Here is a 14,871-nt window from a genome sequence, read left to right on the forward strand (position 1 = left end):
CTTTCAGCAACAATATAGCTATTTGATTTCTCCTCCTAGTTAAACATTGTTACTAGGTTAAGTGCAGTAGCCCAAATCCTGATATCGCTGTATTAGTAATTGGAGAAACAAAGACTTGCTTTCAGGATGAAGTCGGCCTTTGCGCATCAGAATATAGCCAGATTAACTGAACTGTTCTGTAACATGTAATTCAAATACGGTTGGACAATTCACATACGGTTGGTTTACTGTACTGACTTTTTTTTTTTTGCAACTGTCGCGCCAACTACTGGTCGTCTGCCACATGTTCAATCGGAAGCGTTCAACTGAAGCAGAACTTCAATGAAGGTACGCATGCTTTTGAACGGAAACCTGTTGTGAAGTCGTACTCCGTAGTGAAAAGCTTGAGCCTGGCTAACCCATTAGATCTCTGTACCATCAGCCCTTTGCAGAAACATTCATAAGGAAGTTACATCCCTATTTGGGCATTTGGTGGTCAGGGTGTCCTGGGCAGTACTGCCCAAAGTGGTAGGTCACTGTGCGGCTTACTACTGCTTGCCTAACATCTGTCTGAGTGGCTGTAAAAAAAAAGCATCTGTCTGAGCAGGAGAGAAAATCGACCTCTGAATCCGATAGAGGTGACGCGACCTTCGACAGGCACCGGACCGCTCGGCTGGACGGTCCGCCGCCGATTGGTGGTGGTGGCGAGGTTACCCCGAAGGTCATTCTGGTTGCAAAGGAACAAGGCGCAGCATCATCCAGTCGTGAGGTAGTACCATCCATCATCCGATCCCCGTGGTGTTGTGCGAGAGCGACGCGGGATGGAATCGCTGGAGGTCGCATTAGCATTCTTCAGCGCCGGACAAGTTGGTTGTTGGTTCGCAATCATCGTGCCGATCGTCGCGGCGGCCCTCGCAGCGCATCATGGAGTGTACGAGTATGGTTTGATTGGTTTGGCACAGCAGATCTGGGGAGATCGTGCGGCCTTGTCGTTCAGAGCCTCAGAGCCGGGCAGGCGGGTGACGACCGGTCCGCGTGCAGCGCAGAAATGGAAAGCCTGAGCAGAGGGGGCGGCGCTCCGCTCGCTCTTCGTCGGAGTACGGATCACTTGAGGCGGCGTCCTTGAATTTGGCTAGCACGTACTCTAGCACCAGAGGGTGGGTCTCGGAGGGACATGGACACAGTGCCATCGTACGCCGGTGGCCCATGACATGTCACCTCTCACGGGACGGGGACGGGATCAATCAAGGACAGGTCAATTAGCCCTAACCCCCAGGTGTTTAGCGTGCGCGTCGAGGTCCATTTCCCTGTGGACAGCGGATGGGCAGCCAGCCGAGGCCGAGCCAATCCTCCGGCGTCTCGCCTCGACCGTCCAATCCATCGTCTGATTCGCTGTCCAGGCGCCCCCAAGCAGGAGGAGGGCGAGCGAGAGGGCCCGCCCGCCGATGGTCCCTCCTCCCCTCCCCGGCGCTCCGTCTCCCCGGCCGCATTGATGGGACGCCTCCGCCTCCGCCCCTGCTCCTCTCCTCTTCATGACCTCCTCTCCTCTGACAACAAAATCTACTGGCGCGTCCCCTGTCTCGCCGCGCCGAGTGCACGGGGCGCCCAGCAGCCCAACCACCATTTCCAGCATTGAACCGCCCGCCCTATCATGCCCGTGCGCGCGCGGCGGCCGACGGCCGCGCACCGCCACTCCTGTGCGAGCGACGGAGCGAGAGCGAGGCGGCAAGGTGACCAACGGACGGACGGTCCCAACTGATTGGGCTCCGCCACGGCTCGCTGATGCTGCTGCTGCTGCTGCCCTGTTCCTTTCGGCGTCGCCGGTCTGGCCTCGCCCTCACGGGTCGCGGAGGGGAAGCGAAGGAGATTTTGCTGGTGGAGCGAGGGGAGAGCCCGACCAGCGCCAGTGTGGCAGTGGCTACCTACCAATCCACGATTTGTTGGGGGAACCCACGTGTCGTTCTGCTACGGGTTGCTGGCTCGTGTGACAAAAAGATTATGGCTTGGCTTGCTCAATTTTGCTGTTCGTGATTGATTGATTGGTTGGTTAGGACAGTAGTTAGCCCCTGAAACACTGTGAGGAACTTGTAGGAAACCTACGGGACTCACTACGTACGACTCGTCCGTACAAAGTTCGCGCCAACTGCCAAGGTCATGCGCACCATATATACTACTAAATTCACCATGAGGTCTCTTTTAGTGAAGCGGCCATGTGGATATATAAATACCCAAAGCCACCTTGTGTGATGAACTGATGGTGTCTCCAATGTCAGGGTACGGCGTACGTGTCTCATGAAGTTGAATAATCGGCATTCATGCAACATCTACATCTAGCGCACGTGCATGTTTATAGATGCATAACCTAGAAATGAGAGAGAAGTTCTCCAAAAAAAAAAGACCGACTGTCGATTTGGTGGGTTCTAATAATTATTGCAAAAATTATCCAAAGTACCAACTGCTATCTGATTATAAATTATCCGCATATATACCAACCCAAAGTCGCTTGATACCTGCTCACCTTTATCATTGTGAAAAAAATAACCAAAGACTGAATATACCCCATTTCTGAATTACCCACAAATACTATTACAACAATATGTAAAAATGTGAAATTTTTTTGCATCGCTCGTAAATTCTTCGCAGCGCGATAAAGAAAACATCATGCCACTGCCATGGATGACCACATACTCCATGTTTGGCATTGCAAGCCCATGTTTGGCACACGGGTTGATGGTCTAACAGTTTAATAGGAAATTCTATAAGATTCTTTGCACCACCAAAGACAGCTCTCTTTTTGAGTGGATCTCTGGGAACAGCTCTATTTCCACAGAAATTAGAAGTTTTCCAAGACCAAAAGGTTTCAAGTCTTCTGAACAGGATTTTCTGGTGATATATAGGAAAGGAAGCTCCGATCCATACCCGGCATGGCATCAATGGGTTTCCCCAAAAGATGGGGCAGAAGAAAAGAGACGCACAATTTGCACGTACTGACGTACATGCCAGCCAACTCTCTGGCGCCACACTTGCACTGGAGTATATGTTCCTCTTTTGGCCTGTATAGCCTTTGCATATGTATCTGAGCATATACATGCTATATATATCCCAATATTTACCAATATATGTATTTACGTATGCATGTATGTGTTTCTCTTATGTTTAGTTACAGAGAAGGAAAGAAATAAATGAGTACAAGGGGGGAAAATTGGTACACCAGAACCAAAAACGGGCAAATGCAAAACAGAGAACAAAAAAGTGTGACTAAACAATTATACACTTCCTATCTTCCTTTTCTGTATACAAATTAATTATCCTTAACCCCCCCCCCCCAACAATAATGCCTAACAAAAGGAATTAATCTGCTAGCTAAGTAAATTAAGAATCATCGATCTCGGAAGAAGGCGAAGAAGGATCGGAGGAGGTGGTCTTTGTGAATGATCTCATATTCATATATCCCATCCCATGCATCACCCTCCAGCAGGCACCATGCAAGTTTTCTCTTTCTAGATGCTCATCGTCTCTCTCTGTCTAGCTCCCTCCCCCCTCCCCCTCTCTCTCTACTGGTTACTGTTCTCTCTCTCTCTCTTGATCTTTCCTCAGTACTGTTCCCAATGCACGATAGATGCGCGCATGCATGAGCCATGAAAGGTGATGTAGCGATGTGTAATAAGCATCAACAGCCGCTGTAGTCTCTCAAGGAGAACCGGCCGGTGCCGTCAGGCCCGGCGTTGCCGGCGCCGGCGTGCTGCAAGCCCAGCGTCAGCGACACGTCGCCGGCAGCGGCGGCGGTCGCGCCGGGCCCGTACCGCACCCGCACCCCGGGCTCGAACCGCCCGTACAGGTCGGCGCCGCCGCCGCCCACGTGCGCGTCGCCGCCGAGGAGCTCCACCGGGTCGATCCCGACGAAGGCCGCGTCCGCCGCCGAGGGACCCGCGGCGCCCGGGTCGGGCTTGTGTGGCATCATCATGCCGGGCGCCGCCGTGCCGTGCTGCTGCGGGAGCTGCTGCGCTACGGCGCCGGTGGTGGTCGGGGAGTGCGTGTCGTCGGCGCCCGAGGGGTCGTTGCCGGACTCGGGGGCCCCGCCGCCGGCCGAGGAGCCCTCGAGCTCCCGGCACTCCTGCTGGTACATCTCCTCGATCATGGGCTTCCATAGCCGGACACGGGCGTTGATGAACCAGTTGGAGACCTGGAGTTGAGCCAAAGGAAAGCAAACAAATTATTGCAGGGACAGGGGTCCATGCACGGCCTGTGGTGCCATGCATCCAGTGGCGAAGCCAGAAATGGAAGGCAGGGGGCTGGTGACCCTTCTTCTTCATTGCTCCCTCCCTTCCTTCATCAATGGTCTCCAAAATTTTAGAAGGGACTCTGGGGGGCTCCATGGAGTTTTGGGCAGTAGGGGGGCTGGAGCCCCCTCAACCCCCCTTAGATCCGCCCCTGCATGCATCCATGTATGCTAGCTGCAGGGACGTATAGGACTACTAGGTAGCTGCTTATCTAGCTCTAGATACCCGGTCCTCACTGTCATGTCTCAGGTTTATCCTGCCATTGTCATGTTTTGTTTGTGTCCAATGTTTTGGATCTACTTGCTACTTCTTTTTGTAATATTGCATGGTTAAATAAAGAACTAGTAAAACAGAAAGTAAATTGCTGTGGTTACATAATAACCTAGCTATCATACATGGGTTTATATTGCTGCATTCTTAATTTCATCTTACAGTTCAAAAATTGGATGAGAAACCATATACTCTAGTGTGTTTCTCTTATATATGCTTCATTTGCTACAGTTTTGTGTGTGAATATCAACAATGACGCGATAATTTAACAAACTGAAACAATCCATGTTATTAATCATGAAATTAAATTTCAGAAAATTATGAGAACATTCTTTGTTTTAGCGATTTTCTTGTTCACTCTCATATAGTTCTTAGCAAAAAAATATTGTGAGCTACATGTACCTTGAAGCGGAATGTTTTTATATGAAGTAGTGTTCTTTTTGTTTTCTGTATGTACTCTCCTATGATGATTTCACTAATACTAGATAATACTAAAATGATATCATAGAAAAAATAATTTTGCATGAATTTGATCTATATGGTGTTAGGGGTATGTATAGATGGTGGGGCATTTACTTAAAAAAAAAAGATGGTGGGGGCATATCCAATATTCAGCAGGTAGGTCTGAGCAGGTGCAAAATGGTTTCAAAAGCTCCAAAAGACAATAATTTACACACTGATGAGTAGAATGCATTAGCTGATTTTAATTTTTTTTTAGAAATGTTAGCATTGTGCATGAATCGTCAAAATGAGGATAGTGAATCAACTTAAAATGGGTTCAGGGTGAAATTTTTTTGCTCAAGTTGTCAAATGGCTTCAAACATATATTTAAAATTTACTCAAGGAAAGGATTTAGTCCCATTGTTTTGAAGTTCCCAAATCCTATGTCATGCTTCAGAATCCAGGGACTGTACCATTGATTGAGAAAGAAATGATGAAAGATCCACACCTTTTTTATTTTTGAAGATGTATTACTTATATAGACACTACAATTATTACAAAATTGTATAGCGAATACATCACTATATATATTCTTAGCTATAGTGTTATAACATATGCTTACATGCATGTAGAAATTGCATTTTACTTAACTGTATATTATAAAAGACATAGGTTGTGTGTGTGTGTAAAAAATCTAATGAGTTGCAGGTGAACAAAATTCATAAGTTGTGCTAGAGATATTTATTATCTGATCCAATTGAATCACTTTTTTCCTTTTGTCAATGTAATGTTTCACTATATACACTTCAATTATTTGAAAACAAGAAATTTAGAAACAAGATTAGATGGCATTAAAGGCATATATATACACAACGATGAAGATAAGGACAATTTAGCTTTTATTTTGCTTCAAGATGAAGGCATGCACATAGTTGGTTACATGAAAAAGGTACCATCAGAAGGTGCACGTCAGTTTAAATGTTCTGTTGGTAATATAGATGTGTCAACGATGTCAACAATGTTGATACGATCAATGATAGCATCTTAAAAACTACAATAAAATCCGCTGAGAAAGTTAGACCAACTGATAAATTTAATAAGGAAAAGTTTTCTGTATATGGATCAAAGTAGGTGAACTGGTCAATTGCAGGCTACTTAAACAAGTTAGCTAGCTAGCTGATCAGAACTTTGGAATAGATGGTGTACCTACAGATGGTTGGACACAATCGCGGCATATAGCATGTACGTACGGTGCAACCAAGGGCTGATCCTTACTAACTACTTCCAAGAAATGGCTAGCTATTGTTTATACCATGTGAAGTTGCTTTCCATATCGACAATAATATGCCACATGAAGCATAAAAAAATGGATGGGAAATCATATGTTGTGTATAGCTAGGTAACATATGGTAGGTTAATTAATTTTAGACGATTTGAATGATAGAAGAGTTGGCTCCACGTACAAAGCATGGATAAACTTAATTTACCCATAACTATTAATAGATATATATAACCGTCAACGGAGCTGCTGGAATTTCGTCCACGACGATGGTGTCAAAATCTAATGTAAAAAAATTGTTCAAGGAGGAGCAGGCCCAACGTATGTGTATTATTGTACGTACCCCCTAGATACATGAAGCGGCTATATCTAGCTAGTACAAGTCTAAATTAATGTTACCCAATCACCATACGCATAGATTTCACTCAAGATGCCAGCAGGATGGGATAGCGGGGCAGGGAGAGCTGAAGAGGGACCGGGTTTGCGTTGTCACATTGGGCAAGAGCTGAGGATCGGAGGAAATGTTTCTACGATGCAGCCATCGGTTGATAATGCCCCAGTGCCCTTAGTTGGTAGACATGAGGGGCACTTGTGCAGGGACCACGTAAGTGCATGCAGGAAAGAAACAAAAGAGACTGAGAGAGAGAGAGAGAGAGAGAGAGAGAGAGAGAGATGTGAAGTAAAAGAACATAAACATGTGGAGCTGGAGTAGGGTTCAGACGAATGCTTTGTGCATACTAACTATGTGGACATGCATGCGGCATTTCAATATAATTTACTATAGTAGTTTCTATGTATCATCTATATATATAGACTAGAATAGGTATACATATGCATGTATATATTAGTAAGTTTCTTCTTGAAACTATCTGAAAATAAATAGGTACTTTTTATCGATTTTATAAAATTTGGTGATTTTGTAAGAAGTTGTTGTGGTTATATACTATATCGAGTATCGGCTCAACCTATTAATAAAAAATTCCAAACTAACTTTTCTAACAAATGTTAATTGAAACCATTTAATTTTGAGCAAGGTGGCCAAAGTGGCATAGTATATCTCTAGGTGTTGATAAGGTGGCAGCAAATTATTAGCAGTCCGTGCATGTAATTACGTGTAGCTAGCTTTATCATTTTTTTCTCTCTCGCACTTTATTCTTGAACACTTGCAAGTAAATGCTCATTTCAGCTATATAATTAACTTTTTATTAATACGAGAAGAGACGATGCTATACTATTATCAAGCATGAGCTGTATTAATTAATTAACAGCAGTCGAGTAACTCTATCGATCACATTATCCAGCCTAATTAAGTAGTATTCTAGTGGTCGCAACCAGTAGACAGTAGCCGTTTCTATTCATCTCTGAGACAGAGACAGGCAATGCAAGCTCTCTACGCATAGGACAATGCGCGAGCAGCCGGCCATGCATCTCGAGTCGGTGCCAAAAAGAAGCGCGTCCAAATTAGCAAGAACAAAGAGCACAACAAACAGCAAGAAACAGGTAAAGCACTGCCACTCTCAACAGTAGGCGATAGGCACTCCGATCCCTCATGCATGCATGCGTGTGCGTAGGGTATGTACGCATCTCCAGCAAACAACAAGCAATGCAAGCAAGCTCTGTGTGACTCCAACACCAGTGTATGCTGTGCATGGGCCGGGCGCAAGCGTACAAACTCACCTGGTTCCTGGACAGCCCCGTCTGCCTCGCCAGCAGGTGCTTATCGGCGTCGCTCGGGTACCTGCAGACAGAGAGAGCGAGAGAGATGGGCAGCAGCCATGAGAATTGAGAAGAGAGAAAGAGAGAATCATTCCCATACCACGCCACGCACACTGCGCTGCACCTGCAGCGACCACCGCGCACATAGAAAAGGACCAGCGCTAAGGCTGCTGGCTGCTGGCTGCTGCTGCTGCTGGGCAGCATGCACACTATCTTCTGCCTAGCGCCTAGCTGCTGCGCAGCAGCAGAAGCCGCGCGCAGGAAGGAGCAGCGCCGCTGCGAGCGCGACGTGCCAGCACTGTTCACCAATCATACGCGCATTATGCTGCTCCGCAGCTGATTGTGATCGTATGTTTGTGCGGACGGGCGCTGATACCCATGCACGCAGATCTGCAATTCTGCATGCTGCATGCAGAGATGAAACGGATTCCGAGGCCGATCGATATATTCCCCTCTCTGGGAGCGAGGCTCTGACGAGCTCGCGCAGGCGGCGGCAATGGCAGCACGACGGCAGCGGGATCCGGGATTCAGATGCATGCTCGGCATGGAGCTCGAGCAAAAGGATGGAGCTGCGGCCGGGCGCCGGCGCGGCTCATCTCGGCCAGCTCGCCGCCCATGCGTCGCGGCAGAAAGGCTCCTCGCTCGTTGATCCGTGCAGAGCAGCCTTCTCTCGAGCGGCGGCGGAGGAGATGGAGAGCAGGCGCGGGCGTCCGGCAGGCAGGATCTCGGCATGCAGGCGGCCGGCCTGGGCCTGGCAGTGACCGCAGGCAGTAAAACCAAGAAAAAGGTAAATTTCTGCAATGATGGGAAAGTTCACCACCCCCGGCCCGGACGGGGGGGGGGGGGGGGGGCAAAAGGGGGGAATATACACAGGCGCACAGTCCCCGGCATGCATGGCGTTTTTTTAGCGTGGATCTCGAAAAAATTACTGCTTTTGCTAAAGCACAGGCCGGTAGCAGCGAACCGGCTGGCAGAGAGAGGGCCTGGCCGGCGGGGTTCCCAGCTAGCAGAGAGGAGGACCGGCAAAAGCAAAGCAGAAGCCGCCCGTGATGGCATGCTGAGTACTAGCAGGAGGAGAACACTGCCGGCGGCATGCCCTCATCGATCTCGGGCCACGCCATCGCCGGCAGCTGATCCCATGCACCATGGATATCATCGACTAGCTAGCTTGCTGCTGCTGCTGCTACATGCGTGGATCGACGACTCATCATGCATGGAGATCAATCGATATGAAGAAATTAAGATGGAAAAATTAATTAAAGAAGCAAGCTAAGCTAAGAAACGTACGGGTGTAGGAAGTGCTCGAAGAGCCAGGATCGGAGGATGTTGACGGAGCGCTCGGGGAGGCCGCGCTGGGGGCGCCAAGCCTCCTGCTCCATCATGCCCATGTGGTGGAAGGCGCGCTGCTGGCGGAGGCTCTGGTCGATGGCGCGCAGCCGCGGGGTCTCGCCCTTGGTCAGCCCCGAGCTGGTGCCGGCGTCCTTCTCGCCCAGCACCTCGCACGTGTGCCGCAGCTGCGACGCGATCGCGTCCTTGAGGCACCGGAAGTGCCGGGACATGGCCTTCTGCGCCAGCGCCGTGTACGGCGTCGCCGCGCCGAACCCCATCACCGAGTCGAAGAAGTTCACCACCATCTGCATCTGGTCGCAGTAGTGGTTGTACCGACGGTCCACCTAATAAGATCATCAGCAAGGGGAGGGAATGGAACCAATTAAAATTACTTCTCCAAATAAACATCTATCTAGTATCATCAAACAAAAATAACCTTATAGTAAAAAAGCAAAAAAAAGAAATGGATCATTCGATCGGGAGCGGCTGCTGATCATTACTAGCATTGCATTAGCAGCTAATAAGCAGCACGTACTATGCAAGAAGAAGGCAACGGAGAACAAGCACAGTGCTGCAAGAAACAAAACCCGATCGGGCGCGGCAGTTAAGGCATGGGCGTTGCATGTGTCGCTGGCACAATTATGAGGAAATGGGGGGATCGGAGAAGGAACAAAAGCAGAGCCGATCGAGGCCCACCGGCATTTGGCAACAGCCGAGCTGCTGCTGATCGATGCATGAGCCGGCCAGCCACCACCAGATCGACGCATCTACCGGTGCGTGCGTGACCTGCACGGCTGCACAGCTGCTTGCTGCATGTGCCCAACAGCAAGAGCCGCTCCAGCTGATGATGCTGATGCGGTGATCTCTGATGAGCTCCCTAGCTAGCTCGCCAATCATGTACTAGCTAGCTAGTACCAGCTGCTAGTATAGGATCGATCGGGTTAGTTGTAACATGTAGCAGCAGCTACCTCGTCTCGTACTTCCTCCCTGCAGCGCCAATTGTAACTCACGAGTCACGACTGTTCCAAGCTAGAGACATAGCTGCATGCACGCACCAGCTAGCTTATTAGGTGCGTTCTGCTCGATGAAGCTGATGCTAGCATGGAACGATGCATGACTGCAGCTTGCACCAACCACCCATTAGTTTACATATATATATATATATATATATATATATATACATAAATATATGCTATCTTAGCTAGTTGAGCCAGATTGAGCTTTCACTCGAGTATTATATACTATACGTGTAAAAATTAGGTAGTGACGACGCGCGGCAGCAGGCGCATAAACAACTACCGCTACAATCAGCAGCTAGTAGTAACATAAACTCCTATGTTGAGACGCGATGATAGCAATGGGGGGTAGAAGCTGCGAAAGAGACATGGAGAGAGGGGGGGTCGTCCTTGTGGGGATACGGAGAGAGAAGAGGAGATGGAGGGGGAGGCGGAGCATAAAGAAATGGGAGGGAGGCGGCGATGAATGCCGCGGCACCAACAACCGCCCAAAAAGAAAAGAAATCGAGCCATATGGGACGGGATCGATGTTACTATGATTGGGAGATTCACATCCCTCTCGGAGTCCGTGTGGCGGCGCGCGGCTGGCTCCTGCTCCTGCTCCTGCCGCCGCCGCTGCAGCTAGCCTTGATGCCATTGGCGGCCACCTGCCACGGGATGACGACTGACCTGGCGGTAAAAAACAAGCGGCCTCGCGCTAGCTTCTGGATCAGCGGTTGTACGGCAGCGTACTACGGCGACCAGCAGCAGCTCGATCTCTCTGCTGCCCGCACCTACCGCCGCGGCCGCAACTACCTTTAGCTAGCGCCGCCGCCACGGCGAGGGGCGTCGTCGGGCAGAGCTTAATTAGCTGCCATGGCGTCAGCAGCAAACATGCAGCCATGCCATGCCATGCATGCGAGAGGGCAAGGGGGAGGGAGAGGCCGGCGGTGGTAGAAGAAGTAAGTAGTGGACGTGCCTCGTCGAGCATGGAGATGAGCTTGGCCTTCTTGCGCTGGTGCTCGAACCGGTCGGCGGGGGAGAGCTGGGGGGGCTCCTTGGACGCCGACGACGGGGACTGCGCGGCGCCGGAGCTGGAGGCGCCGCCGCCGCCGCCGCCCTTGCCCGCGCTAGGGTTGGACGCCGAGGCCCCGCGCCCGCCGCCGCCCTTGATCTGCCCGCGCCCCACGCTGCAGAACTCCTCCAGGAGCTCCTGCGCCGCGCGGGTGTACTTGGAGTTGCGCAGCACGCCCGCGACGCCGGCGGGGCCGTACCCCACGTGCAGCTGCTGCCCCAGCGCGCCCACCTGGCCGCCGTGCAATGCCATCGGCACCTGCTGCTGCTGCTGCTGCTGCCGGTTGAAGTAGAGCACGCCGTCCCGGACCCTCAGCTCCTCGGCCTGCTTCGCCATCTCCAGCTGCTGCAGCGACGGTGACAGCGACAGGGACAGGCCCTGCCCTTCCACGACGCCGCCGGCCCCGCCGCCGCCGAACGCGGCCGCGGCGCCGCCGCCGAACGCCTGGAACGCCTCGTGGTGCTGCTGGACGTCCGACGGCTGCTGCGGCGACGTCGGCGACGATCTCGACTGCTGCTGCTGCTGCGGGTTCATCAAGAAGAGCTGCATCGCGGAGGCCGGGTCGGTGGCCAGGCCAGCCATGCTGCCCTGCTGCTTCGGGGAGGACGTTTCACCTAACGACCCCATGCTGGCCCCACTGAGGACCAAGCCAGCACGGCCCGCCGCGCCAGCAGCACCGAACCAACCGCCGTCGCCGGACAAGCCGGCCACCCCTCCGGGCCCCTGCCGCAGCCCGAAGCGGTAGTTGGCGTTCATCTGGCTGGCCAGCAGCTCGGTGGCGGAGGGCCCCGACGGCGGCGCGGGGAAGTTGAACATCTCGGAGAGCATGTTGGAAGCGCCGGCGGCCGCCGCGTGCTCGTACATGGCCCCGGGCTCGGCGTGCTCGTCGCCCTCGATGGGGAGCAGGCCGCGCCCGGCGGCGGCGGCGGCTGCCGGGTCGAACCCCTGCACCCTCAGCTTGTCGCGGCGGCTCTGCTGCGCCACGTGCTGCTGCGGGTAGTCCTGGCTGGAGTCCGGGCGGTCGAAGCCATCGGAGGAGTAGCCGAAGACGCCGCTGCTGCCCTGGTGGAATCCCTGGGAGTGGGACATAGAACTCGCGGTGGCCGGGCGGCCGGAGATCGCTGCGCTGCTCTTGTTGGGTTGGCTCCTCACGTACGTGGTGGTCTGGCCCGGCTGAGACGGTGGCGCCGCTATGCCCATGCCGGCGGCGCCACTGCCATCATCGTCGGCGGGATCCCGGGCGTGAACTCCTCCCGCAGCTACCTGCACAGCAGCTCACCAGCAGCAGCAACCACCACGACATCGTATCAGCCAAAAGCACCGGAAGTAAAACAAAACCAAAAAGAATCCAACAAGCCGATCGAAGAACCGAATTGCGCCATCCCAAAAACCAAATCGAAAAAGAATAAACAAATCCTCCTCCACTCCACTCCATCCCCAACCAATAACTCCAGCACCCATGTACGTTTGAACAAACGTCCCCAAATCGATCGATCGACCGATCGGCCGGGGCAAGGACGAACTGAGACGACGAACAAGCAAGCAAGCAAGCCCACCCCGTCGGCTGCGCTTACCTTAACCTAAGAGGAAGCAGCAGGAACTAGCTTAGCAAGCACATCGTTATCCGGGCGCGGGGGTGAAAGCAAGGCCTGCCTCCGAGACCGTCTGCTCCTCTCCATCTCTGTCCCTCTCTCCTTGTCTCCCCAAATCTCTATCTCTCAAACAATCCCTCTCCTCCGATCCCCCGGCCTCCTGTGCGCTGCGTGTGACTAACTCTATATTTTTTCCCTTCTCCCCCCTCCCCCTCCTTGTCCGGTCGGGGCGGCCTTGTGCAATCGCCTTCCGGTTCCGAAAGGGAAGCGCGAGGAGGGGCGGGCGGGCGGCGCGCGGGGAGGGAGGCCGGTTGGTGTATAAAAAAACCCCAAAGCAAGCCAAGCCGCCCGGCGCTGCTGCTCTGCTGCTGATCCCTCCTGCTACTGCCGCGGCTGCTGATATTTGGAATTGGGGCGGAGCCCCAGCACCAGAGGGAGGAAGACGTCGCTGTCCCCTCTCCCTCTCGCTCCTTTGGGATCCTCTTTTTCTTTTGCGCCCTCGCTTGTACCGCGTTTAATAATCGGCGTCGTTGTTGTGTTGTGGTTAAGTTATTATTGCTGGTGCTGGTCATGTCGTACGCTTGTTTTCATTTGCCCCCCGGCCCCTTCCGCTCCTTTTCCATCTCCCCCTCTTTTTTCCCCCCACCTCTATTCTCAAATCCATTTAATTATTAAACGATTGTTCAAGGTACCTACACTACACACTATTTTTGGTATCAGCTAGACTTTTGATTTTGAAAGCACGTATAAGATATATACGTATGTACAGTACAGGTGTTTGTACAAATCAAATAGTGTCCGTACGTTTCGCAAGCGCCGATAGCTGCTTTTTTAGTATCAGGAAATAGGAACACGATCGAGCTCATGCACGAGCTGCAGCTAGGTGGTAGCTAGAGATACTAGATAAGTAGTAGATAGTAGAATGGAAGACGTCGATCGTGTCGAGTATCATCCAGCAGCAGGCGCAGGGGGGAAAAAACGATGGAAAAGCAGCTAAAGGGGGGCAGGGGCGCTGATGGGAAAAGAAAGCGATGAGGAGGCGTCCCTCTCTGCATCTTTCCATCTTTTCTTTTTCATTTCGAAATTGACCAGCACTCGAGAGGCGATCGGAGAGGCGAGGAGGAAACCGACCCCCTGCAAATCAAATTATCTTTCTTTTCTCTCTCTTTTTTTTCAAAAAATAATAAAAGAAAAAGAACTTTTTTCATGTGCTCGAACCAGCGCCGGCCATATATGTTACATCCCCGCCTTTATTGCGAAACCGAGAAAAATGATAAAAGAAATCTCGGCCCGGTGGTGGGTGCGCGGCGGAGACGACGGCGATGGCGACGGCGACCCTCTCGCCCTCTCGATTTTCTTCCGGGAAATTAATTAGCGGGGAAAGCAAAATCCGGCGCTGCCGATCCCCCCCCCCCCCCCCCCCTCTCCCCTCTCCCAACCGCGCGGGCGCGGGCGCGGTCGCGTGGTGGCGCGCGAGCATCACCAGCCTAATCAACCTGACGACGCGTGCGCGAGCGTGTGCAGTGCCCCGAGTGCGGGCCTAATTAATCCGGCCCCAACCGCTAATCCAACCGCCTCCTTTCCGCAGCCGATCTCCGTCCTCCCTGCTGGCCGTGGGCGCTGACCTGCTCGACCGGCCGGCACGCCGGGACGGAGGGGCTTTTTTCTTCTCGTTGCTCGCGCTGACCACAGCGGAGGGAGCAATAGCAAATTTGCTCACTCCTCGTTTCCCACGCTCTCTCTGTCTATAGTGCCAAACAATACATCTACAGTGCCAAACAATATATTTACTCCTTCATTTCCTCCTTTCACTGTGGACGGTCTCGTTAAGGGAGGCAGTTGAGAGGGGAGCTGCTCGACGCGTCGCGTTTCGCCGGCCATGGGCGGGGGTGTCTGACTTTTCGCCGCGCCGGGG

General features: G+C 52.1%; 1 protein-coding gene across 1 annotated transcript; it reads right to left on the reverse strand.

Annotated features, from left to right (window-relative positions):
• Nucleotides 1–3,075: 3,075 nt before the first annotated feature.
• On the reverse strand, nucleotides 3,076–13,444 carry LOC120649865 (BEL1-like homeodomain protein 4). Its single transcript, XM_039926776.1, has 5 exons — nucleotides 12,939–13,444; nucleotides 11,269–12,627; nucleotides 9,253–9,638; nucleotides 7,927–7,987; nucleotides 3,076–4,162 (listed from the first exon to the last, which is right to left on the reverse strand). Exons 2-5 carry the CDS (start codon nucleotides 12,562–12,564, stop codon nucleotides 3,650–3,652), a joined length of 2,256 nt encoding a protein of 751 aa, XP_039782710.1. The 5' UTR covers nucleotides 12,565–12,627; nucleotides 12,939–13,444; the 3' UTR covers nucleotides 3,076–3,649.
• Nucleotides 13,445–14,871: the final 1,427 nt, after the last annotated feature.

This window comes from Panicum virgatum, chromosome 9K (assembly GCF_016808335.1).
Source record: "Panicum virgatum strain AP13 chromosome 9K, P.virgatum_v5, whole genome shotgun sequence".
Lineage (NCBI taxonomy): Eukaryota > Viridiplantae > Streptophyta > Magnoliopsida > Poales > Poaceae > Panicum > Panicum virgatum.